This window comes from Geotrypetes seraphini, chromosome 8 (genome assembly GCF_902459505.1).
Source record: "Geotrypetes seraphini chromosome 8, aGeoSer1.1, whole genome shotgun sequence".
In the NCBI taxonomy this organism is placed as follows: domain Eukaryota; kingdom Metazoa; phylum Chordata; class Amphibia; order Gymnophiona; family Dermophiidae; genus Geotrypetes; species Geotrypetes seraphini.
Window position 1 is genome coordinate 121,352,066 of NC_047091.1, and position 24,735 is coordinate 121,376,800.

General features: G+C 43.4%; 1 protein-coding gene across 5 annotated transcripts in view; it reads right to left on the reverse strand.

The window, feature by feature from the left end:
• LOC117365078 (transducin-like enhancer protein 1) overlaps positions 1 to 24,735 on the reverse strand; it is a 36,602-nt gene that overhangs the window by 1,925 nt on the left and 9,942 nt on the right. For 3 of the 5 annotated variants that reach the window (XM_033954997.1, XM_033954995.1, XM_033954996.1), the window contains exons 4-17: positions 23,858 to 23,921; positions 23,617 to 23,661; positions 15,756 to 15,818; positions 15,207 to 15,281; positions 12,705 to 12,900; positions 11,413 to 11,429; positions 10,077 to 10,181; positions 9,753 to 9,797; positions 9,291 to 9,455; positions 7,639 to 7,768; positions 1,582 to 1,766; positions 1,429 to 1,508; positions 552 to 801; positions 13 to 260 (exon numbers count right to left, since the gene is read on the reverse strand). In XM_033954997.1, coding sequence (XP_033810888.1) covers positions 13 to 260; positions 552 to 801; positions 1,429 to 1,508; positions 1,582 to 1,766; positions 7,639 to 7,768; positions 9,291 to 9,455; positions 9,753 to 9,797; positions 10,077 to 10,181; positions 11,413 to 11,429; positions 12,705 to 12,900; positions 15,207 to 15,281; positions 15,756 to 15,818; positions 23,617 to 23,661; positions 23,858 to 23,921 — 1,668 coding nt within the window. The remainder of the gene's footprint in view (positions 1 to 12; positions 261 to 551; positions 802 to 1,428; positions 1,509 to 1,581; positions 1,767 to 7,638; positions 7,769 to 9,290; positions 9,456 to 9,752; positions 9,798 to 10,076; positions 10,182 to 11,412; positions 11,430 to 12,704; positions 12,901 to 15,206; positions 15,282 to 15,755; positions 15,819 to 23,616; positions 23,662 to 23,857; positions 23,922 to 24,735) is intronic. The other 2 variants (XM_033955000.1, XM_033954999.1) reach the window with 2 other exon arrangements.

Genomic DNA, 24,735 nt, shown 5'->3' on the forward strand with positions numbered 1-24,735 from the left:
TTGTGAGCTTACCTAACCAGGGTCTGGTTTTGCAGGTCCCACACCACAATGTTTCCATCACTGCAGCAAGAGAAGCACACCTTGGCATCGGGGCTTATGGCCAAAGCATAGCAGGCAGGGGCAGAGGAGGTTAGCTCTGCCTTTATCCGGGGAGTAACTGCTGCCAGGTCCCACACTGACAATGTACTGGCTTCCCCACCCACAATAAGGCTGCGCCCATCTGGAAGGAGCTTACAGGACCGGATGTAGTTATCTCTATTCTGTGGAAGCAGCAAAAGAAACAAGTATGTGATCCATTAAAAAATAAGTCATAGGCAGCTGGGACACACCTGCCCTCTAATTTCTACTCTCACAAAGGGATGGATGCACAGAACAGCTTTATATAATGCTAGGTGAATGCTGCAGTATCCAAGCCTGAAAAAAAACCTCCTATGATTCATTCAGAGAGATGTTGCTGGTTTATCCAAGTCTTTTTCCCACACTGAGAAAAGCCATACTGAGGTCTCACTGAGAAACCAATTCTTCCAACTACTTCCAAATTACTCCCTTACCAAGCAGTCCAGTTGTGCCACAGGTGTCTTGGTGCCTGGCTGTGCCACATCCCACACCTTCACACAGCCCTTCCCACCCGTGTACACATGTCGTGTGGAGTTGCTGATGGTGACTGCACACACCACCTCTCCATGACTGAGCGTGTGCAATTGGCGGGCATGACGTGGAATTCCTGAGCCAATGAGTGCATCGGGTGGAAAGGGGACCGGTTGCATTTGCCCATCAGCACTGACATGGAAGGAGTAGGCCCTAGGTAGAGACAACATGAAGACAGATACTGAATGGGGTTGGAGAAAAATGGACAGCATAAGCCAGTGAAGGAGAAATACTGTAGTGGTTTTACCCCTTTGCTTTTAATGTCTTTGAGTACAAAGTATGCAATAGGAAAGAACATAAGAATAGCTTTACTGGGTCAGACCAATGGTCCATCAAGCCCAATAGCCCGTTCTCACACTGGCCAATCGAGGTCCCTAGTACCTGGCCAAAAATCCAAGGTATAGCATCATTCCATGCTACCGATCCAGGGCAAGTAGTGGCTTCCCCAGTGCCTTTCTCAATAACAGACTATGGACTTTTCCTCCAGGAAATTATCCAAACCTTTCTTAAAACCAGCTATGTTATCCGCTCTTACCACAAACTCTGGCAATGCGTTCCAGAGCTTAACTATTCTCTTAATGAAAAAAAAAATTCCTCCCGTTGGTTTAAAAAATATTTTCCTTTAACTTAGAGTGTCCCCCTAGACTTTGTAATTTTTGACAGAGTGATCTATGGGAATGTAAAAATAGTTTACAAAAGCATAACCAAGAGATAAAGTGCCATACAATAAGGTATTCCCTTCAGTCTCTGTTGCCCATTGCAAATATCATTGCTACTTACGGTTTTCCAGATGCTGCAGCTACTGCAATACTAGCCCCCAGGCCTGGGACACGCATGTTTGAATGAGGATCATAGCCCACCTAAAACAAAAATGTGAGTCCATCAAACTTATCTCTCTGATGCCCGGCCCAGAGAACCTCCCCAAATACTTACCAGCCCAGAACGCCCATAAGAGCCTGCAGTCACTGCCATTGCTGCTCCATTTATTGGCTGGGGCACCAGATGCAGTCCTGGGTATGTGGCTGAGCCCGTCAGCTCCCCATTCACAGAGGGATGTGCCATGGTGAAGGCAGCAGCATAGGAGCTGTGTACTGCCAGAGGATTCCTGAATCCAAGTGCTGTCCACATACGAGAAGGAGATAAAACACAATAGTTAACAGGGCCAGGAAAATCAGTCACATCACAAGCATCAAATCTACAACACCGTAAGCCCGAAGTGGTAATGCTGCTGTACAGATCGATGGTGAGACCACATCTGGAATACTGTGTGCAATTTTGGAGGCCACATTATCAGAAGGATGTGCTGAGAATAGAATCAGTTCAACGGTTGGCCACCAGGATGGTCTCAGGAATCAAGGATGTCCCATATAAAGAATGTCTAGGTAAGTTGCAGCTATACTTTCTCGAGGAAAGCAGAGAGAGGGGTGACATGATAGAGACGTTCAAATACGTTACTGGCCGTATTGAGGTGGAAGAAGACATATTTTTTCTTACAGGACCTACGGCGACAAGAAGGCATCCGCTAAAAACCAGGGGCAGGAGATTTCATGGTGACACTAGGAAGTACTTCTTCACCGAAAGGGTAGTTGACCGTTGGAATGATCTTCCACTTCAGGTAGTTAAGGCCAATAACGTGACTGACTTTAAGAACAAATGGGATCAACATGTGGGTTCACTTCAAAGAAGAACTTAGGAGGGAGGGTTATTTGAGTGGGCAGATTTGTTGGGCTGAAGGCCCTTTTCTGCCATCATATTCTATGTTTCTATATCACCCTGATAGCACAGTTACTTACTGCAACAGGTGTTATCCAGAGACAGCAGGCAGCTATTCTCACATATGGGCGACGTCATCAACGGAGCCCGAATGCGGAAGCCTAGCAAGCAGACTTGCTTGAAGAAACTAGAAATTTCGAGACGACTGCACCGCGCATGCGCGAGTGCCTTCCCGCCCAGCTTAGGGCGCATCTCCTCAGTTCAGATAGCTAGCAGAGAAGCCAACCAGGGGAGGTGGGTGGGTTGTGAGAATAGCTGCCAGCTGTCCCTTGATAATACCTGTTACGGTAAGTAACTGTGCTTTATCCCAGGACAAGCAGGCAGCCTATTCTCACATATGGGTGACCTCCAAGCTAACCAGAATGGGATGGCGGGAGTGCTGGCAATTTAAGAGAATAAATTTTGTAATACTGTTTGGCCAAACTGTCCATCCCATCTGGAGAAAACATCCAGACCATAGTGAGAAGTGAAAGTATGAACCGAGGACCAAGTAGCAGCCTTACAAATTTCCTCAATAGGTGTAGATCTGAGGAAAGCTACTGAAGCTGCCATGGCTCTGACTTTATGAGCTGTGACTCTACTCTGTAGGTGTAATCCAGCCTGGGCATAGCAGAATGAGATACAAGCCGCCATCCAGTTGGAAATGGTATGCTTAGAGATAGGATGTCCCAACTTGTTTGGATCGAAGGAGACAAAAAAGTTGAGGAGCAGTTCTGTGTGGTTTGGTGCATTCCAAATAGAAGGCCAAAGCACGTTTACAGTCCAGAGTATGAAGAGCTGATTCTCCAGGATGAGAATGAGGCTTAGGAAGAACAATGGATTGGTTTAGATGAAATTCTGAAACCACTTTAGGTAGGAATTTAGGAGGAGTATGGAGGACCACCTTGTCATGATGGAAGACAGTGAAAGGTGGATCAGCAACTAAAGCTTGCAGTTCACCGACTCTTCTAGCAGAAGTGAGAGCAATGAGAAACACCACTTTCCAAGTGAGATACTTGAGATGAGCCGTAGACATTGGTTCAAATGGAGGCTTCATCAATTGAGCAAGAACAACATTGAGGTCCCAAACCACAGGAGGAGGTTTGACATTGAAAAGTCCTTTCATGAATCTGGAAACCACCGGATGAGCAGAGAGTGGTTTTCCTTCAACAGGCTGATGGAAAGCTGCAATTGCACTGAGATGGACTCGAATGGATGTAGACTTGAGGCCAGAAGTGGATAAGTGCAAAAGATAATCCAAAACAGTAGATAAGGAGGAATGTTGAGGCTCCTTGTCGTGAGAAAAACACCACGTAGAAAATCTAGTCCATTTTTGGAGATAGCATTGTCTAGTGGTAGGTTTCCTAGAAGCCTCTAAAACGTCTCTTACAGATTGAGAAAACTGAAGAGGAGTCATGTTGAGAGGTACCAAGCGGTCAGATGTAGGGACTGCAGTTTGGGATGAAGAAGAGACCCTTGACTCTGTGTAAGCAGAGAAGGAAAAACTGGTAGAAGGTATGGCTCCCTGCTGCTGAGTTGAAGTAGAAGGGAGTACCAAGGTTGTCTTGGCTACCGAGGAGCAATCATAATCAAGGTGGCATGATCGTTCTTCAACTTGACCAGTCTTGAGAATGAGAGGGAATGGAGGGAATGCATAGAGGAAAAGATTTGTCCATTCCAGAACTTGCGTCCATTGAGATGCCAGGGTCCACTAAGAAATTCTGAGGTGAAGTCTGGCAAAAGGAGTCACATGTACTGTGGAGGCCATGTGACCTAGGAGTACCATCATGTGTCTAGCTGAGATGGAAGAGCAGGAAGACACTGTGTGGCAGAGTTGAAGAAGAGCTTCCAGACGTTGTTGTGGAAGGAATGCACTGAGTTGGACAGTATCCAGAACAGCTCCGAGGAATTGTAGATTCTGTGAGGGCTGAAGTTGGGATTTGGGAAAGTTGATTTCGAACCCCAAACTTTGTAGGAACCAAGTAGTCCGTTGGGTCCTTACAATAACCCCCTGATAAGTTGAATCTTTGATGAGCCAGTCCTGGAGGTAAGGAAATACCTGAAGACCATGGTTCCGTAGAGCTGCTACTACCACTACTAGGCACTTGGTGAACACTCTGGGAGATGAAGCCAGGCCGAAGGGCAGCACTCTGTATTGATAATGCAGATTCCCCACCCGAAATCTGAGGTATTGACGGGAGGCCGGATGGATGGGAATATGAGTGTAGGCCTCCATGAGATCCAGAGAGCATAACCAGTCATTCTGCTTGAGAAGTGGATTAAGGGATGACCTGCCCTGAGATCCAGAATGGGCCGGAGATCACCAGTCTTCTTCGGAACAAGGAAGTAACTGGAGTAAAACCCCCTGTTCTGCTGGTCCAAAGGAACTGGTTCGATGGCATGGAGATGAAGTAGATCTTGAGCTTCCTAAAGAAGAAGGGCGGTCTGGGATGGATTGGAAGGATACTCTCTTGGAGGAAGCTCTGGTAGAACCTGAGTGAAATGAAGAGAGTATCCATCGTTATCCATCGGTGGTAAAAAATGATGGAGACGACCTCCTATAGGGAGAAGGGAAGACAGAGGAAGAACGGTGGAGGTTATGCTCTGTTGTAAACAATCAAAAAGGCTGCAGCAGAAGGCTAAGATTTTTGTTGCTTCTGAGGCTGCTGTTTCTTAAAAGGAGGGCGATTGTAAGGAGCCGTCCTGGGAGCAAAACGCCTCTGATACATAGGTGTAGGACGTTTAGCAGGAGCTGGCTTTGGCTTAGGTCTGACTATAGAAGCAAAGGATTTTTCATGGTCAGACAGATTCTTGGTGACTGCCTCGATGGATTTATCAAAGAGGTTATTGCCTTCACAAGGAACATTAGCCAAACGGTCCTGAAGATTAGAATTCATGTCAATAGTACGAAGCTAGGCAAGGCAGTGCATTGCTACAGAACAAGCAGCCGCCCTAGTAGATAACTCAAAGGCATCATAGGATGATTGAAGGAGATGTAGTCTGAGTTGAGATAGAGAAGCGATGACTTTTTGGAATTCAAAATGTTTGAGTGTCTAAATAACTCAAAAATTTTGGCAAAAGTTTAATGAAGAATTCAAAATAAATAACAAAATGAAAATTATAATTGAGGATTTTAGAGGACATCATAGCATTTTGATAGATGCGACGTCCGAATTTGTCCATAGTTTTCCCTTCCCTTCTAGGAGGTACGGTGGTATAAACCTTGGAAGGATGGGACCTCTTTAAGGATGACTCCAGAAGCAAGGACTGGTGAGATAACTGAGTTGTCGAACCCTTTGCGATGTAGAGTTTTATACCTAGAGTCCAATTTGCCTGGAACTGCTGGAATTGTAAAAGGAGTCTCCAGGCATCTGGCAAAAGTCTGAGACAAGAGCTTGTGAAGAGGAAGCTTAAGTGACTCTGCCGGAGGTTGAGGAAGATGCATAACTTTGAGATACTCCTTAGAGTATTTGGAACCAGCATCTAATGGAAGATCCAGGTCAACAGCAATCTGACGATGAAAGGATGAAAAAAATAGCTGATCGGCCAATGCTTTGCCTTGAGAGGGACTCGAGGTTGTTGAAGCAGCCTGGGTCGAGGTTGAAGCTTCGGTCGGAAGAAAAGTATCAAATGAATATGGAGACTTGGACGAAACAATCGAAACAGCAACATCCTCGAGGTTTGGAAGTGGAGACCTCGATCGAGGAGTAGGCGGTCTAGTAGAAGTAGGAGTAGGTCGAGGCTTGGTTGAAGAAGGTCGTTCTTTAGAAGAAGAACTGTGCCTGGAAGTATGCCTTGAGGAATATCTCGATCTGTGAGAATGGTGCTTGGAAGCAGATCTCGATGATCGAGGAGACTTCGCCTCGGAGACAGAAGCAGCCGATGCTACCAATGAATGGATAGGACTGGAGGCTGTAGAGCGAAGCTCCAGAGGCTTGATGGAGGAACATTGATACACTCCCAAAGACTCTGCTCCTTGGATAGAGTGTGAGGATTCCTGTCGAGGCACTGGCAAAGTATCTGCTCCTTGCATGACGTGCTTGGATGCCAGACCAGACACTTGCAGACTCCCTGCAAAGAGTACTGAAGCTCAGACTGAGGCAAAGGAAGTGGCTCGACCTCGCGGGAGTCTGCAAAATGCCCAGGCTGGATAAGAGGGAGAAGCTTCGGTCCCATATTAGTAAGGAACTGCATGAATTGCTTCTCCAACATGGTCTGGAAAGCAGCCGGCAAGGAGGCACCGCATTTGAAACTGGCCCACCTGCCTTGGCTGGAAGTTCCACAGAGGCAGTGGGAATGTGCTTTGACTTGGAAGTCTTAGGCACCTTAAGAACCACTGCTGGAACTTTCTGCTGAGTTACCTGACCTGAGGATACAGGGGAAGACACAGCAGGAGTCGTCGACGAGAGAGCCGCTGCAAACGAAGAAGGTTTGATGAGGCTCGAGGTGGAAGCAGTCGAAGCAGAAGGAGGCTCAGTCGAAGGTGAGGTCGAGGTCGCCTTCGAAGTCGAGAGATCGGAGGAAGAATCCATCCCGAAGAGCTTGACCACCAAAACACGACGACGTTTAAGGGCTCGAGGTTGAAGAGTAGCACAGTGCTCGCACGACTTCGGTTGATGTTCCGGCCCAAGGCACTCGAGGCACCAACGGTGTGGGTTCGTAAGGGAAATCGTACGCTGGCACTGGCTACACTTCTTGAAGCCTGTGGCAGGCCAAGACATAGGAGGAAAAATAGCTGCCGGAAGATCGAAGTCCTTGGGCTGCGGTCGTGTGGCCTGCCCCGGCAGACGGATGCAAGAATGAAAAATTTTAAAAAAACAACAAACTAGATATAAAAGAAATAAAGTAAGAACAGCGATTTGTGAAGAAAAAAATACAAACCGCGGTTCAGAGAAGGCACAAAGTAACAAAGTTAAACGCAGAGAGTCAAAGACGGACTTCTCAGCTCCGCGGAAAACTGAGGAGATGCGCCCTACACTGGGCGGGAAGGCACTCGCGCATGCGTGGTGCGGTCGTCTCAAAACTTCTAGTTTCTTCAAGCAAATCTGCTTGCGAGGCTTCCGCATCCGGGCTCCATTGATGACATCACCCATATGTGAGAATAGGCTGCCTGCTTGTCCTGGGATAAAAGCTGTTATGTAGTGACACTTTTAGTACAACATATAAATTGTCCTCTCTCATTATGGCTGTGGCCCCGTTGTCACAGCTCTCATATTGCACACACAGGTTTGTTCTTACCCAAAGGATCAACTCCTGCCTTCCCCGGTCCAGATCGGTACTGCTGGCTACTGCTAGGACCTGGTGTGCTTCTGTCACCCTGTGAAGTTGGGGTGCTTGACTTTAAACCAGGGGTTCCTGCCTTCTCTACCTGTTTGCAATGAAAAAAAACATCAGTGGATAATAACAGAGAAAAATTAAAGCAAATAAAGATCATATGGCCTATCCATGCCATCTATTATCCCTTTCTCTCTCTTAGAGATCTAATGTACTTGTCCCAAGCTTTTTTGAACTCAAATAGTTTTTTGTCTCCAACACCTCCACCAAGAAGATGTTCCACGTATTCACCACCAATTCTGTGAAAAAGCGTTTTCTGAGGTTACCCCCTTTCACCTTCATCCTATAGTTTCCTTACAACTGAAAGACTCGCCTCTCTCCAGCCTTCCCTCCAAAGTACTGCATATATGTGTATATTTTGGAATCTTGACGTCTGTCCCTATATACTTTATGATGAAGACCACTGACCATTTTAGTAGTCGTCTGGACTGACTCCATCCTGTTTATATCTTTTTGAAGGTGTGGTATCCAGACTTTTACACAATATTCTAAATGAAGTCTCACCAGTTTTATACAAGGGCATCATTACCTCCTTTTTCCTACTGGCCATTCCTCTCCCTATGCATCCAAGTCTCACTCTTCTTTTATACACAGAAGTTCTTCACCCCCTAAACTGTACCATTCCCTTGGGTTTTTGCAGGTAGATGGAGGCAGTTAGACTAGGTTTAAGCTTCTCATCTGATATATATATATATATATATATATATATATATCCATTTGCACATGCTCAAGGCCTTCTGGCTCCCGCTCTCTCCAAGATTCTAATGAGATTCTAGGGTTTCTCCAAGAATCTCATTAGAATCTCGGAGAGAGTGAAAGCCAAAAGGCCTTGAGCATGCGCAAATGCTCAAGGCCCAGCAGAGGGCACTGGCACTTCCTGTGGGTTGGTGCTCATGCCAGTGCCCAATTACGTTAAGGGTTTGGGTGGTAGGGTGGGCGATGTTGGTTCCCAGGGGTGGGGTAGAAGCACGCCAGTGGCCTCGAGGGGTATCTTTTAGGGATGTGGAACGAATCGCCCGCATTTCTACTAACTGCTATGGGGAAAGTTGCTTTGATATACGAGCACTTTGGTTTATGAGCATGCTTCTGGAACGAATTATGCTCGCAAACCTGTGTGTGTGTGTGTATAAATAAATGGATCTCACCTCTGTCTCTCCCTGAAAGGTTAGATTTTGCACTCTCAAAACTGCAGCACAATAGTCTATTCTTCAAACAAGAAGCCTGATCCGAATAAGTATTCAGGACAGCAAGCCCCCCCCCATCCCTACATGATACAGCAAAGAGGACCCTCCACTTCCTCCAGGGGCCAGATATAGTAATTCTCTACATGATTCCTGGTTTAAGTGTTCATAATAGTAGAAAAATATGTATGGAAAATAATGGTAAACCCATTTGCTTGCTAGACAAGAAGGGGCTGCATGCCTTTCACTGTGTCCCCAGGAAAGGGGATGATACACTCCCTGAAATGTGTAGCTCCCATCATTGGGGGAACACAAAACAAAACCACGCAGCCTGTAAAAACAGGCAGTGGCACCTGCAGGGCTCGAGGCTCGTACAGTGAGTACCGGGGTTAGCTCCTTGTTCCTAGCTGGAGAGACGCTACTCGAGGAGGCCATGGAGGTAGGGCTGGCAGCTGGTGGCTCCTTGCGTGGTAGCTGTGCTTTCTCCACACCATTCTCCCGTGAAGAATAAGAGTGCACACTGCGAGGGGATGCAGGATCCTAGAAGGTGAAGGGACTGCTGTAAGCATTACATATCTTACACTAATAAAAGAAATCCCTTCCAAAAGGCCTATTGCACATCTCTTAGCATCCTTATTACTGACTATGGCACTAAAAAAAAAAAAGGTGATTACAGCGCCTTCATGTTTAGTACATTAACACTTTTGAAACATAGCAAGCCATGCGACATAGCATTATCAAAAGTTGTGTCCTTCAAATTGACATAACATATTTGGAGCTTGTGAGAAGACATCTTGAGCTTAGAGGCATTATTTACCAGAACTGCAACCTCCTCACCTCATCAACTATTAAATTATCTTCACTTTTGTCTGCATCGCTACCCTGAAAGGAAGAGAGAGACACAGAATCAGAGAAAAGAAAATTTAATCTAAGAACATTTTTGACACATTAATGCCAACTCCAGTTCCCAGTCAATTAAGTCAAGCATCCTCAGGAGAGATATAACTCAATGTCTCCTTAAAGGTAATGCTTAGAGGTTAAGCAAACCTCTTGACCTATCTGCCTCCATTTTTTTTAAAACTCTTTACCACGTTGCTACCAATTACCAAGCATTTAGGAGTACCTCTTTCCCAGCCTGATGATCCGAGACCCAGTACTCACGTAATCTGGCACAAAATCCTTCTCATCTGTCTTCCGCTTCTTGGCATTACTCAGATACTCTGCAATGGCTCGAGCTCGCTCACCATGGGGGAGTGACAGGGAACTCTAAAGAGGGAGATGGGGAAAGAGGTGCTGAGAAAGTAATTCTTTTCCCTGACAAAAAAGAAACCATAAAAGGGAGTAAATACAGCTAGCACAAAATGAACCCTACCAAAATTAAAGGACCAGCACTAAGGCAATAATGATCCTCCAACCACATGCACTGCTGCACCACTAGTAAGAGGTGCCAAGTATCATAGGAAATGATTCAGAAGGTTGCATTTTATATTCTGTAGAACAGATGGCTGTCCAGAGTATCTACCATCACCAGGTAAGCCAGTGTCATCTTAAATCAATATATTTGGAGCTGCTCTTGCTGCTGCTTTGAGCTTTCCAGTTGACCTGGGAACTGCTGCTGCTACTACTACTATTTATCACTTTTATAGTGCTTAAAAGGCATACACAGCGCTGTACATTTTGACATTTAATATATTGGTCCCTATTCGGAAGAGCTTACAATCTAACTCAGACATATAGGATTGGGGGATATAGAACCTAAGATGAGAGGAGTTACTGTGTATGTATGTATTTAATTATGCTCACAAACCAAGGTTCTACTGTATGTATGTATGTGTGTGTATATATATATATATATATATATATACCTAAGATGAGAGGAGTTACTGTTATGCTCACAAACCAAGGTTCTACTGTATGTATGTATGTGTGTGTATATATATATATATATATATACCTAAGATGAGAGGAGTTACTGTTATGCTCACAAACCAAGGTTCTACTGTATGTATGTGTGTATATATATATATATATATATATATATATATATATATATATATAAAACAAAAGAATTCTAAATCATAATCACAGGTAACCCCTAACGGAAGCAGCAGGACCCCACAGACATGCAGAAAATAAGCTATCCTCCCTATAAAAAAATTGCAGAATTCATTCTAAAAGTTTCAAGGCAGTTTTCTGCAACCTGTCCTGGGAGAACACATTAGGAGCTCAGCTCCTGCAGGAATGTACCTCCCTCAATACTCAAGAGCGGATCCTATACAGATTGATCCTGTGACCTTGGCTGCTGGCAGGCAGCCAGAAGTAATATACGTTCAGGGAAAGCACAGGGGATGGGGGTGACCTCACTATCCAGCTCAGAATGGAAGGCCTCTACAAACTAACATACAGAAAGCCGCCACCCTCCTGCTGATTCTCTGGCACAAACCAACTCCCAGCATGCAGCTGCAAAGGAAACAATAAGACAGAAGGGGGTACTCACGGGTCCAGGATCTCGTTCTGTCACCATGGAAACACAAAGCAGCAGCAGGTCGGGAAGACAGACAGACAAGGCTGGGTTTAATATCAGAGCATTCCCCCAAGATCCTCCCCTCCCCCCATAAACTACAATAAAAGCAGAACACAGGCTGCAAGGAGCTCCCAGTACTAACTCTCATCATCCATCTACCATTATCAGCATTTCTGAAGCCTCATCTATCCGCCATTATCCATCCACTACCTGCCAGAACGATTCTGCATCCCACAGTATTATTACTAGCACACCTCTTTCCCCTGCCCTATAGGCTTCCCTCCCCCCATCCCCTTGTACCAGTACCCACTATCCTACAAACATTAAAACCATTACTGCCTCCTAGTACCCCTCTTTCCTATAGGTTCCTGCAGTGCTACATATATAGATCCCTCCAGATCTATCAGCATTAATACCAGCAAAGTTCATGCTGCCCCCCTTCTTTATTTAGTACATATGAACACAACTCTCCCACTACACAAAACTGCTAACAGGAAACAAAGTCTGTACATCCCTAGTTAAAGTTTCAGCCTTAAAGTCTGCATTTTACATCTCAAGTCTTTGTTTATCTAGATCAGGGGTGTCAAAGTCCCTCCTCGAGGGCCGCAATCCAGTAGGGTTTTCAGGATTTCCCCAATGAATATGCATGAGATCTATTAGCATACAATGAAAGCAGTGCATGCAAATAGATCTCATGCATATTCATTGGGGAAATCCTGAAAACCCAACTGGATTGCAGCCCTCGAGGAGGGACTTTGACACCCATGATCTAGATGGTGAGCAATTTTCTAACCACTGCCCTGCCACTGCTGAGATCATTAAAAAAAAAAAAAAGTTATACACCCCCCTCTTCTGGTCCTTGTCTTCTCCAACCCTTACCCCATAAGAGTAAAAGATAAGCTATTCTGGGTCACAAGATAAGCTTGTCCGAGTCACAAGGATCAGGCAGGTACCAATCTCTCTCTTCTCTTGTATTATATAGTGGATCAGGTTTGCAATATTTAGGCCATGACAAGGCTGTAAAAAGTATAGCCCAAATATATAGCAAGTCTAAAAATCTGTGAGGGGTGGCACCACATCGTTCCCATTGACCTTGCTTTGTATTATATACTTTATAAAAACCTATGGACCCTTTTTACTTTGAAAAATCAGTCCCTATTCCCAATCCATTCCTTTGCAGGGCATTTATAATCATCATGTAATATATCTGGAGATCTACATCATAATTTACTGTAAACTTCTGTGTCCCCCTCTGCCCTCCCCACCTCTGTGATCAGTGTCAGGAAGCCCTCGATCCTCCTTGGCAGCCAGCTGTGACTGAATCCCCAGTGCTCCAGTCAGTGCTAGCAGTCCTGAAGCACCACTTATCCCAGCCAGAGAAGGAGGCTGCATGCCCGAGGGGTGAGGGGTCAGGGGGATTGCAGGAGCATGGTGAGAGAGGTGCTGAGCCTGCAGCTGATGCTGTAGTATGGGAGGGAGGGAGAAAGAAAATGAAAGAAAAGCACACGTTTAAAAGATGATAATCCAGGAATATTTCTTAAACAGCTACCTCCATGAACTAGTACTAATAATACTAGGTGGAGAGAGACACATTGTTACACTTCCCTACAGTCCCCAGGAGGAGGGCAAGAAGTCCCATACCACCCCTCCCCAAAATGATTAAAGCTTATCTGCACAGGAACATGGTGTATAAAGGGCAATTTTAACAAGAATCTAGATGAGTAACTCCAGTTACCTTAATAGCCCCGCCCCACAAAAAAAAAGAAAAAGAAAAAAGATGAAGTATGTAAGAAAATAAGAGTTGTTATACTGGGACAGACCGAAAGTCTATCAGGCCCAATATGCTATTTCCAACGATGACCAATTCAGATCACAAATACCTGGCAAGATCCCAAAAAGAGTAAAACAGATTTTATGCTGCTTATCCTATATTTTCTCTCAAGTCTATCTTAATAATGACAAGCTTTTTTTTTTTTTAAATCCTGCTATGCTAATTTCTTTTTATCACAATGGGTTCCAGTTTAATTATACATTGAGTGAAAAATATTTTCTCCGATTTGTTTTAAATCTACTACTTAGTAGCTTCATTGCAAGACCCCCCTAGTCCTGGTATTTTTGGAAAAAAAGAGTAAACAAGTGATTCTCTACCTGTTCAACTCCACTCAGTATTTTGTAGACCTTTATCATATCTTCCTTGAGCCATCCTTTTTCCAATCTGTGTCCCACATGCAGCTAAAAGCACTTAGGATACTGTATCCTATCTCTTTACTTTCCTATCTTTAATGGAGTTCCTTTCATAAAATATTTGTATTGTAAACCGCTTAGATCCGTCATATGCTAAAGCAGTATAACAAGTTCTAATAAAACAAACACTGTTTTCTTAATTTTTTCTCATATTAAAAAGAGAAAGGTTCTTTCAGAAAAAGATTAGGTTGGCAGTCAACTAGGCATGTGAAGGGCAATTCTATAACTGAGCCTGCATTTGTGTGCCACTTACATGCCATAAATACACAATACCAGCATTTTTGTGTGTAACTATACTGTATACTTGTGCATTAAGCGGAGCAAAGTGACTAAGTGTCATTCTGTAAGGGGACACATTATGTGGCATGGTGCATAAATGCAAGGGGAGCATTCTAATGGGCAAAGCTGCCATTTAAATGCACATTTATCTCATTTAGGTCCTCACAGTTATGCCAGATTTATGGCTGTGCATGTTAAGTGTAACGGGTACTAATACCACATTATCCTAGTATTCCATAACAGAATCTGGGCATCCAGAAACTGCTACAGAATAGGTTTATACCACAAGGCATCAGGGCATCTAAAAGGAGGCACTCACTTGTAGAGCTAACCCCATAGAACTGAATTTGCAAAGTTTACCTGTGTAGTTTTCTCCGCCTTCCAGTGGGAGTGTGTGGTGCAGTGGTTAGAGCTACAGCCTCGGCACCCTAAGGTTATGGGTTCAAATCCCGCACTGCTCCTTGTGACCCTGGGCAAGTCACTTAATCCCCAAATTCCCCAGGTACATTAGACAGAGTGGGAAAATGCTGAATAATTTGTAGTCCGCATAGAATTGTAGGATATGCGGAATATAAATTATAAAATTAAATTACTTCAGCCAAAGAAATAGCAGATGCATGATCTGAAGGTACTATATACCTTTAACTACCTGCAGGGCTTTTATATGGATACAAAGTAGCTATAAGCAGGAATGTCCCTGCTACTAGAAAAACAAAATATCCACATAGGGCAACAGAATTTAGGGGTCGGCAGTGTGGTAAAATGCAACATTTTAATGCTCCACTCAGCACAAGCCCACAGGCTGCATCAAGCTTGTGTTGGAAATCAGGAAATGGCAACACCTTAGTGTAGGCCTATGTTCAAGGCCTTCCCTGTATTTCTTCCAGCCCTTGTGAAGGGAGGATGGCACTAGCAGCAGGCTCAATAAATGGAAGGGGAGAGGCTACTTGGAAAGAGGAGGTTGTCTAGTGTGTCAAGATACTCTTGTACTTGCCCTGCCAATGGAGGTTGTTTAGTGAACATTTCCCCAAGATGAATCCCATGCAGAAGAATAGCTTATAAAATTATCAGCATCAATCTATCTACACAGAACCTGTGTTGTTGCAAGGGATAGCAAAAGTGGAACAGTTAAGAATAAGAACCATTACTTCTGGTAAACAGAAGAAGGGCATTGAAACAAAATGGAAAATGCAAGCACTGAACAGCTTTTAGAAATGATGAGATTGGAAAGAGAACGTACATACCCCAATAGCAGTATTCAGTTCCCCCATGGTCACCTGTTTGGCACGTTCCACAGCTTGGACTACCTGCTGCTGATGCTGCAAACAGTAAAATACTTGAGTCAGTGATTGGAGCATGTATACCTGCTATGTGGCATTTTATACTGCCATCCAGTTGCTGCTCTCAGACTGACTATAGCCAATTGAACACAATGCACAAATGAGTGCTAGCATTTGTGTGCACAACAAATGATAAAAGCACAAGTGCAGGTATGCATGAAGCTGAAGAATGTGTGAGTAGCATGCTGTCTCCTGTATGCCTTCCTGCAAAGTGAGCAAAAACACTAGAGGATGGGGGACGGCATGCCACTGAACACCAGATTTTGCCTTGGTGAATTCTTCTGCCAGCAATAATAGACAGTGAGATGATGTGGTGCTAAGACCCCTTCAGCTAAACGTTCCATTCCAGACCACAAGAAAATACAGACTCTCCTCAACACTTAACAGATAGGATGGACCAGGAATGAACAAGGAATGAATAGAACCCCATCAAAGCATTTGCTTCCCACTCACCTCCTGGGACAGAAATGGAACCAGCTGAGCACAAATCACATTCAGACGTTTGGCGATTTCTGTCTATAATGAGGGAAAAAAAAAAAAGGTCTAACAAGCAGACAACCATATTCTGTGCACCAGCTAAAACACCCCAAAGACATGAGTCACACCCCAATGCTTAACAGAGGCCTGTTATCTAACGAGTGACTGAACTGAATGACCACAGAGATTAAATATTTTGGACAAGCTAGAATAGAACATTATGCCTTTCTCAGCAAATTTAGCTCCTTACCATCAAGGACATTTTCTGAGACACTGTTTTGGAAAGGGGGGACAGGCGATGGAAGCACACAACATTCCAAGTGTTGAAATATTTAGGAGATCAGCTTGAAAAAAAACAAAACCTCATCCACCAACAGCCACAACAAACAAGATAGATATTTCATTTTAAAATTCAGTCAACAAGCGTCTGATCTGATCGGATGTTCCTTTCTTGCCTAATCTACCTCCCCCTGGAGCCTCCCCACCACTGAAGCTGTCAAAGGCTCCTCAGAAAGCTCTCCAGAGTCTTAAGAGCTGAGTATTGCCAACAATTGGAGCCCAAAGGCAGTAAAGGGGAGGAAAAACTCATCCCTCTTCCACCAATCAAGATGCCAACTCCCTAATCAGACTCTCTCAATAAGTACTGGATTTGTAAAGTGTTAATATATCTTTCTAATTCAAAAAGATATATTAGAAAGATATATTAACACTTTACAAATCCAGTACTTATTGAGAGAGTTTTATGAACATCTGGATTTGAAGATTATTGCCATTTAATATTGAACTCCCTAATCAGAGCACCATCAAGGCCTCTTTCAGCACCTCACTCCTGCAGGCAGCAGAATATAACTAAGTACACAAGTCCAGCACTGCCTTCCCTCCCCTGCCCTAACCCATTCAGTGCAATAGATGGGAAGCCCCCATTCCAATCCTAGTGTCCAGCATCAGTATTGCAGAAGAGAAGCAGCAGATGTTAATCTATAAAACAGGGCATGTCTCCAGTGCTCTGCACTATTCACAAATTGAGGTTTATGTCTCGTGTGCGCACAAAATAGTGACAGTAAATGTGTACCAGTTAAAAAATATGTTAGTTAAAATATGGCAGAATGTTTGGGCTCTCCACAGTAGCAGGACGAGGCTGTGCCCCTCTGAAAGTGACATTACAAGGGCCACTGACATCTTGTACTGTAAAAGCCCTCATTCTGGAATCTACAGCTCAGTAACCCGATCACTAACTACTGGGGAGTTGTAGCTGCAGTATATAATAAACACATAGCAGAACTACATGTCATGTCATTATGTGATCTGCTTAGATTCTGGTGGAATATAAATGAGTGATACAGCATAATAAAGCCTGGTTGAAGCAATGAGCTGGAAGCACTATTGGGGTGAGGTGGAGAGAAATCAGATAACTTGCTCCTGCTTTTAGCTTGCAGATCAAATCAGAACCACTCTTTCGGCTCCTCACAACTAGGGAGGAGCTGCTTTTCTGTATTTTTGACCCTTTCTCCTTTCCCAACTAGCCTAAAGATTGCAGTGACACTCTGTGGTCAGGGAAGAGGGAGAAAGCGCCATTTCCCAGCATATGTGCACCATTAGAAGCACCAATATCCTGTTCTCTAAAGGGCAACTATGGCATGGTTGGGAGTTTGAGGATCTCTGAAAGCCTTCAGCAAGTTTCCTTTTCATTGGAACTACAAGAGGGGGCAGCCTCAGCCACCTACTTCCACAGCAGGAATGTCAGTTGTGCAAGATTGATCCTGTGTGCAAACTGTACTCTCCCATTACACCCATTCACTAGTGCCATCATCATCCAAGCAGCTTCCCTTTACTCTCTGGCAGAGTGCCCCAAAACCCCTCCTCCTCCCTGGCTGCGTTCTGAGCAGTTCTAGATGTCTCCTGGGGCAACTCTGATGCATTCTCCTTCCTAATGCACTGTCGGTTGTATCTCCTCAGGGAGCATAGCCTCCCATTCACTGGCACTCCTTAATGCGCAATTTACTGGCACTTTACCGCGCTCACAGCATGAAAAATGATCAAGGTGCTCTCGGGGGCTTTTTTCTGTTTTGGAAAGCAGAATGCAGAGGAGCAAAGATTCATTTTAAACATAAACCCCACCATATGCTGTTGAAGCAAAGAAATCTGAAGCAGGTGTGACAATCCCCCTTATCCCCTAATTAAACACTTCAAGCCCCCATTTCCTCAGACTGATTTGCTCATTTCAATAAGCAACAAAATCATATGTTGCACTTCTGGCTTCCACATACACTGAATCCCTCTCACTTAAAGAGAAAAATGACCTCCCTTCCAACATAAAATACAGGTACCTGCACTTATCCTCCAGAGACATGAGAGGCAAAGGGGAAACAAAGGATAAAAAAACAGGGGTGGACACAGCCAAACACTCGGGGCTAATAATCAATAGAGCGCTAGTCATATAAAGTTATACCTGAGATTTCACTGCTGACTCATGTGCCCCAAATCCAACCCTTTTAAAAAATCTTGACCATTCAGAATCTGTATGGTACATAGGAGGGAAAATCTTTAAAAATCTACTTATGCAGTTGGCAGCGGGTGCTGATGAATGTATAAGTGCTTTTGAATATCACCCTGATAGTTCCTTGCTCAGAACCATCCTATAAAGCCTCAGAATATATTCCTGGATCAATCTCACCAGGCCCAGTTCCAGCAATACTAATAGGAAGATATTCCAACTATGCACTAAAGATAAACCCCAACATTGCTATTTAATATTTCTCTAGCAGTGCTGTACAGATATACAGAGTAAGACAGTCCCTGTTCCACTGAGCTTATAACAGAGTTGTGACACACAGGTAAGTGAGGAGAAGTGGACTAGTGGTTAGAACTCCTGCCTCAGCACCCTGATTCAGTGGACCATAACCTCCTTCTGTTAAAACTCAGTGCTTAAATGGTTTAACTCATTCATAAGCAAAAGAGAATACATTGTATGAAAGGATAGCACCTTCTCGTAAAGCTGGAGATCCTTCTGTGGTGTGCCGCAGGGCTCCCCTCTATCTCCAATCTTATTCAACTTATTTATGAGCTCATTTGACGAAATCAAATTCACAAACGGAGAGCAACTCCTAACCTATGCAGATGACATCTTTTTATTACTGCATATTGATCCTGTCGACACGAACATTGCAGAATCAATCTCAGGAGGAATAAACAAAATCTCGCCTGGTCAAACAACAAGCAGCTCAAGCTGACCACTACCAAAACCAACCTAACATAGTTCCATATCCCGCATTAAATAATTCCAAATTCTGTTAGCCTACCATCTGGAACCACACTCAGCGTACAAAGCTCATCCAAAGTCCTTAGTGTAATCTTGGACATTACTCTTTCTTATGCCCCTCAAATCTCCCATCTTTGGAATAAAACCATCATTAGCATTAAGACTGCAGTTGATCAGACCCTTCTTTTATGAATGCCACTTTGCAATACTGGTCCAAATGCTCATTCTTGCTCAGCTAGACCACTGCAACTCCCTATATACGAGAATAGGCGCTGAGCAGCTTTTCAGACTTCAGTTCATCTAAAATACAGCAGTTAGACTAATCTTCAGGCTCAGAGACTCCACTGGCTATCCATGGCCTCTACAATCTCCTTCAAATCATCTTGCATCTTATTCCACATCAACAATGATCACTTATCAGAGGAACTTATTCAGTCATTCTCCAAACACTACTTCACGTCAACCCGAATCACCAACAGATCGCAGATGATCCTCCCTTCACCAAAAGAAAGATGCACTTGTACTTGATTCAATTCCCTGTTGCCATCAATACATGGAACACCCTGCCTCTAGTCACTAGAAAGAAAACTTGCTATCTAAAATTCAGAAGGAAGCCAAAAACTTTTCTATATGATAAGCACACATGACTGATCAGCATCAACTCTCTCGACTCTCTGAGGAAATATGAAGCATGTATTCTTTTTTCTTGTTAATTCTAATTAGCAGGCTGTAATGTGCCCTGTTAATGTAATCATATGTACAGTAGTCTGCCATACCCTTCACTTGTATACCCACTGAGTACACTGGAATGTTCACCATCTTTTTTATAACTTGTTCTTTGTAGCTCCTCATGTATGCACAGGTTCTTGACATTGTAAATTGCCTTGATCCTTTACAGGCATAGAGCGATCCACAAATTCTAGATTAGATTAGGTTGTGAGTTCAATCCCTGCGCTGCTCCTTGTGACCCTGGGCGAGTCACGTAATTCGCCATTGCCCCAGGTACCATAGTTAGATTGTGAGCCTACCAGGGCAGACAGAAAAATACTTAAAAGTACTTGAATGTAAAACAGCTTCGAATAGAAGCAGTATATAAGAAATGTAAGTAAATAATAAATATTTCTAGCATTGTTAGGTGTTACATTCAAACCAAGCTTAATATGAGAGGATCACGATATGAATTTAAGCACTTAAGATGCACCATACTGGGTCAGATCCAAGGTCCATCAAGCCCAACATCCTGACTCTGGCAAAGGCAAGTCCAAGTCACAGGTATCTAGCAAAATTCTAAGGAGTAGATCCATTCGTTATAGGTCATACCCAGAGATAAACAGTGGCTTTCTAAATCTATGTTGCTAATAATAGTTTAAGGATCAGCTTAGTTTGGATGAGCCTCAACCTAGACACAGGAACAAAAAAAAAATTGATCCAGAACCACTGCCACTTCACTGAACTTCTGAAAAGGGAACTACGAAGGGATGAGTCATGGTGAAGAAGATTAGGAAGAAGATAAACAGTATAAATACGCTAGAGCAAGCATGGTCCCTTTTTAAGGACACAGCCACCGAGGTGCAAAATCTATATATACCGCGTATCAACAAGGATTCCAGAGGAAAAAGAACAAGAAACCAGCATGGCTCACTGTAGCAGTGAAGGAAGCGATCAGAGACAAGAAGACTTCGTTTAAAGAATAGAAAAGGACAAAAACTGGAAAAAGCACAAACATCATCAAAGCAAGTGCCATAAGGCGGTAAGAGGGGTCAAAAGAGACTGAGGAAAAATAGCCAAGGAGGCAAAAAATTTTAAGCCATTCTTTCAATATATTAAGGGGAAATGACCCCGAAGGAAGCAGTAGGGCCGTTAGATGACCATCGAATAAAGGAAGTACTAAAGGAGGACAAAGCCATTGCCGACCAACTGAACACATTTTTTGCATCTGTATTTACCGAAGAGGATATATCTAATATACCAGAAGCCAACAGGTTATACACAGGAAATGAAGACGGGAAACTGACAGGGTTGACGGTCAGTCTAGAAGAGGTTTGCAGACAGATTGATAGGCATAAAAACGATAAATCCCCGGGACTGGACGGCATCCACCCGAGGGTAATCAAGGAACTGAAAGGGGTTATAGCTGAACTACTTCAACTAATAGCCAATCTGTCAATCAAATTAGGAATGATTCCGGAAGACTGGAAAGTGGCGAATGTTACGCCGATCTTCAAGAAAGGTTTGAGGGGAGATCTGGGAAACTACAAACCAGTGAGTCTGACTTCAGTACCAGAAAAGATGGTAGAGGCGCTGATGAAGGACCGCATCATCGATCACCTTGACGGACACAAACTGATGAGGACCAGCCAGCAAGGCTTCAGCAAAGGAAGATCTTGCTTGACAAACTTACTGTACTTCTTTGAGGGAGTAAATAGGCAGATAGACAAGGGTGACCCGGCCGACATAGTATTTCTAGATTTTCAGAAGGCGTTCGAAAAGGTCCCGCATGAACGTCTACTTCAAAAAATTTCGAGCCATGGAATCGAGGGCAATATACTCACATGGATTAAAAACTGGGTGGCGGATAGGAAACAGAGTGGGGGTAAATGGACAATACTCGGACTGGAAAAGCATCACGAGTGCTCTTCAACATATTTATAAACGACCGAGAAATTGGCACGAGTGAGGTGATTAAATTTGCAGACGATACAAAAGTTATTCAGAGTAGTGAGGACACAGAAGGATTGCAAAGACCTACAATGAGACAAACACACTCGAGGAATGGGCCACGAAATGGCAAATGAGGTTCAACGTGGATAAGTGCAAGGTGATGCTTGTCGGTAACAAAAATCATATGCACGAATACAGGATGCTATACTTGGAGTGCCCCCAGGAAAGAGACTTGGGAGTACCTGTAGACAAGTCAATGAAACTGTCCGCGCAATGTGCGGCGGCAGCATAAAGGACATACAGAATGCTAGGAATGATTTGAAAAGGTTATCATGCCATTGTACCGGGCCATGGTACACCCCCACTTGGAATACTGTACCCAACACTGGTCGCCGTACATGAAAAAGGACATAGTACTACTTGAAATTGTCCAGAGAAGAGCGACAAAATGGTTAAGGGACTGGAGGAGTTGCTGTACAATGACAAGCTAGAGAAACTGGACCTTTTCTTTTTTGAAAAGAGGAACCTGAGAGGGGACATGATCGAAACATTCAAAATATTGAACGGAATTGACTTAGTAGAGAAAGAGATTGTTCACCCTCTCCAAGGTGAAGAGAACGAGAGGGCACTCGCTAAAGTAAAAAAGGGAATAGATTCCGTACAAACGTAAGGAAATTCTTCTTCACCCAGAGAGTGGTAGAAATCTGGAACACTTTTCCAGAGGCTGTTATAGGGGAAAACACCCTCCAGGGATTCAAGAAAAGGTCGGATAAGTTCCTGCTGGAACAGAACATACACAGGTAAGGCTAGACTCAAATAGGGCACTGGTCTTTGACCAAAGGGCCGCTGCGTGAGCGGACTGCTGGGTACGATGGACCACTGGTCTGACTCAACAGCGGTGAATCTTATGTTCTTATGTTAGAGAAAGATCCTGAATATGGACCTCTGAGAATGAACTGCCTATCAGTATTGATTTTAGCAATGGAATTGTTCACGCACAAGATGCTTCAGAGGTGAGTAGGCAGGCAAGGGGATAGATTTATGACCAACGCTATTTTTTCACGCATTTTCATTTCCCCTTCCCAAGGTAGTGTCTGGCCTGTGTGAACAAGAGCTGCTCAAAGAAAGAAAGAAAAAGCAGCTCTGGAAGACATTTGGGAAGAGATCATTAGAACTGAAGTCACTATTTATGACTGTTTGTTGGGATCTTAGAATTCAGAAAACAAACTTTAAATAAGTTCAGTGAGCATGTAGATAGGTTGAAGTTGCTGGAAGGCAAGTTGGGAATTTGAGTATACAGTTGATTATGACTCAAAATTGGGATTACTTTTATAAAGGATAACCTGGCTTTACACTTAGAGATAAAGACATTAGAGAATGTAACCAGAAATAAAAAACACTAAAAATTTCCCAAGATTATTGGCATCTAAATACCTGTGGCATATGTATCTTAGAGATCTGCTGAAGTTTGAGAAGCCAGAGGATGTAACATTTCTAAGATCCATTCCTAACCTAATTGTTCTTTTCTTTATGGCCCACTCGCTTGTATTAGACCTGAGTAGTATGCATCACACTTTTCTTGTGTTTGTAACTACGAGACTAATAACTTTCTTTGTCAGAGCCCCTTCTTCGTAGTGGGCTTTATAGAGCTGATGAATTTGTTACCTTTAAAAGTACTTTTGTTTTCTTTTTAGTTTGTATTGTTTCTTTTGTTGATTTGCTGTTTGCAAATGTTTATTGAAAAATTGCAACAATAAACAAAACATCTGGTGCAATCAAAGATAGAAGAAAGCCACTGGATACACCCCCTCAAAGTACCCTGGTATGTCTGAAATCTCTACTTTTGTCTTTAGACTCGACTCTCTCACTTGGATACCACCCCCCATTCCCAAGTCTACCATAAATGCAAGCACTCACCTGTTTGTGCATTTCAATATTGAGCCCGTAGGACATTTCATAATACTGTAGAAAAGAAAGCAGAAGTGTTATAGGCCTTGGGGAAAAGAGAGAAAGGAGCATCACTTGCTTTGCAAAGACTGTATCACTCTGGGAGCAGCCAGCTACCCTCACCCAAGAGCAATTGAGGCTGAAAATGCTGCAATGGTGAGGGATTCCACTTTTTCTTAGAGAGGAGTGCAGGGTGGTGGTTACTACTCACCATAACGTAGTGTCTCTGGATCTCAGTCTTTTCTGTTGCCAACTTTTCACATTCTAACTTCAAACTATAAAAAAATTAATTGTGAGAACAACTTATTTATGGGATGTCTGCACAAAGACACCAGGCAAGAAAAGAGTCAGGACCGATGTTCCCTCTAATAATAGTAGTAGTAGTAAGCTGAGCACATGAGCAATCACTCATACATTCAAGGATCATTGCTCACAGATTTTACATGATTGCTCACAAAAAATATTTGCAAAACTGGATAATTGTTGGTTTTTAGAACTTGTATCTCACATGAAAAAAATAAATTTGCACACACCCAGCCAATCCTTAGAGGGAGCACTGGTCAGGACACCTTCCCCAAATCCTAAAGATACTTACTTTTCTATCATCCCCCTCCTCCTCTTCATCCCATCCACAGGTAGAGACCCATTATTCTATACCCCTCACTTATAAAAACCACCACAGTTCCATCAGCCTTCTACCTCAATTTTCTCTTAAGGCTAAACAGTTTTTCACTTGAAATCAATTTTTAATCAGTGACTAATGTAATACAAAGCTATATACAATGATATAATGCATATACAAAAACAGAATAGTAGCATCTCTAATAGAAAAGATATCATCACAACTTTTCAAAGTGTTTACTTCTCCTCCCCCCTTCCAACATCACTAAATTCCTCCACTATTCACCTATTCCCCCCCTTCCCCCCAAAAGTACCCATATATAGCTTTGGGCTCAAGTTCTCTGCCTAAGCATCTATACCACTTTAGGGGAGCTGGACTCTTGTGCTCCCCCCCCAAAATAATAATAATAATTATTTTATTTTTGTATACCACCACACCACATAGTTCTAAGCAGTTCACATATAGAA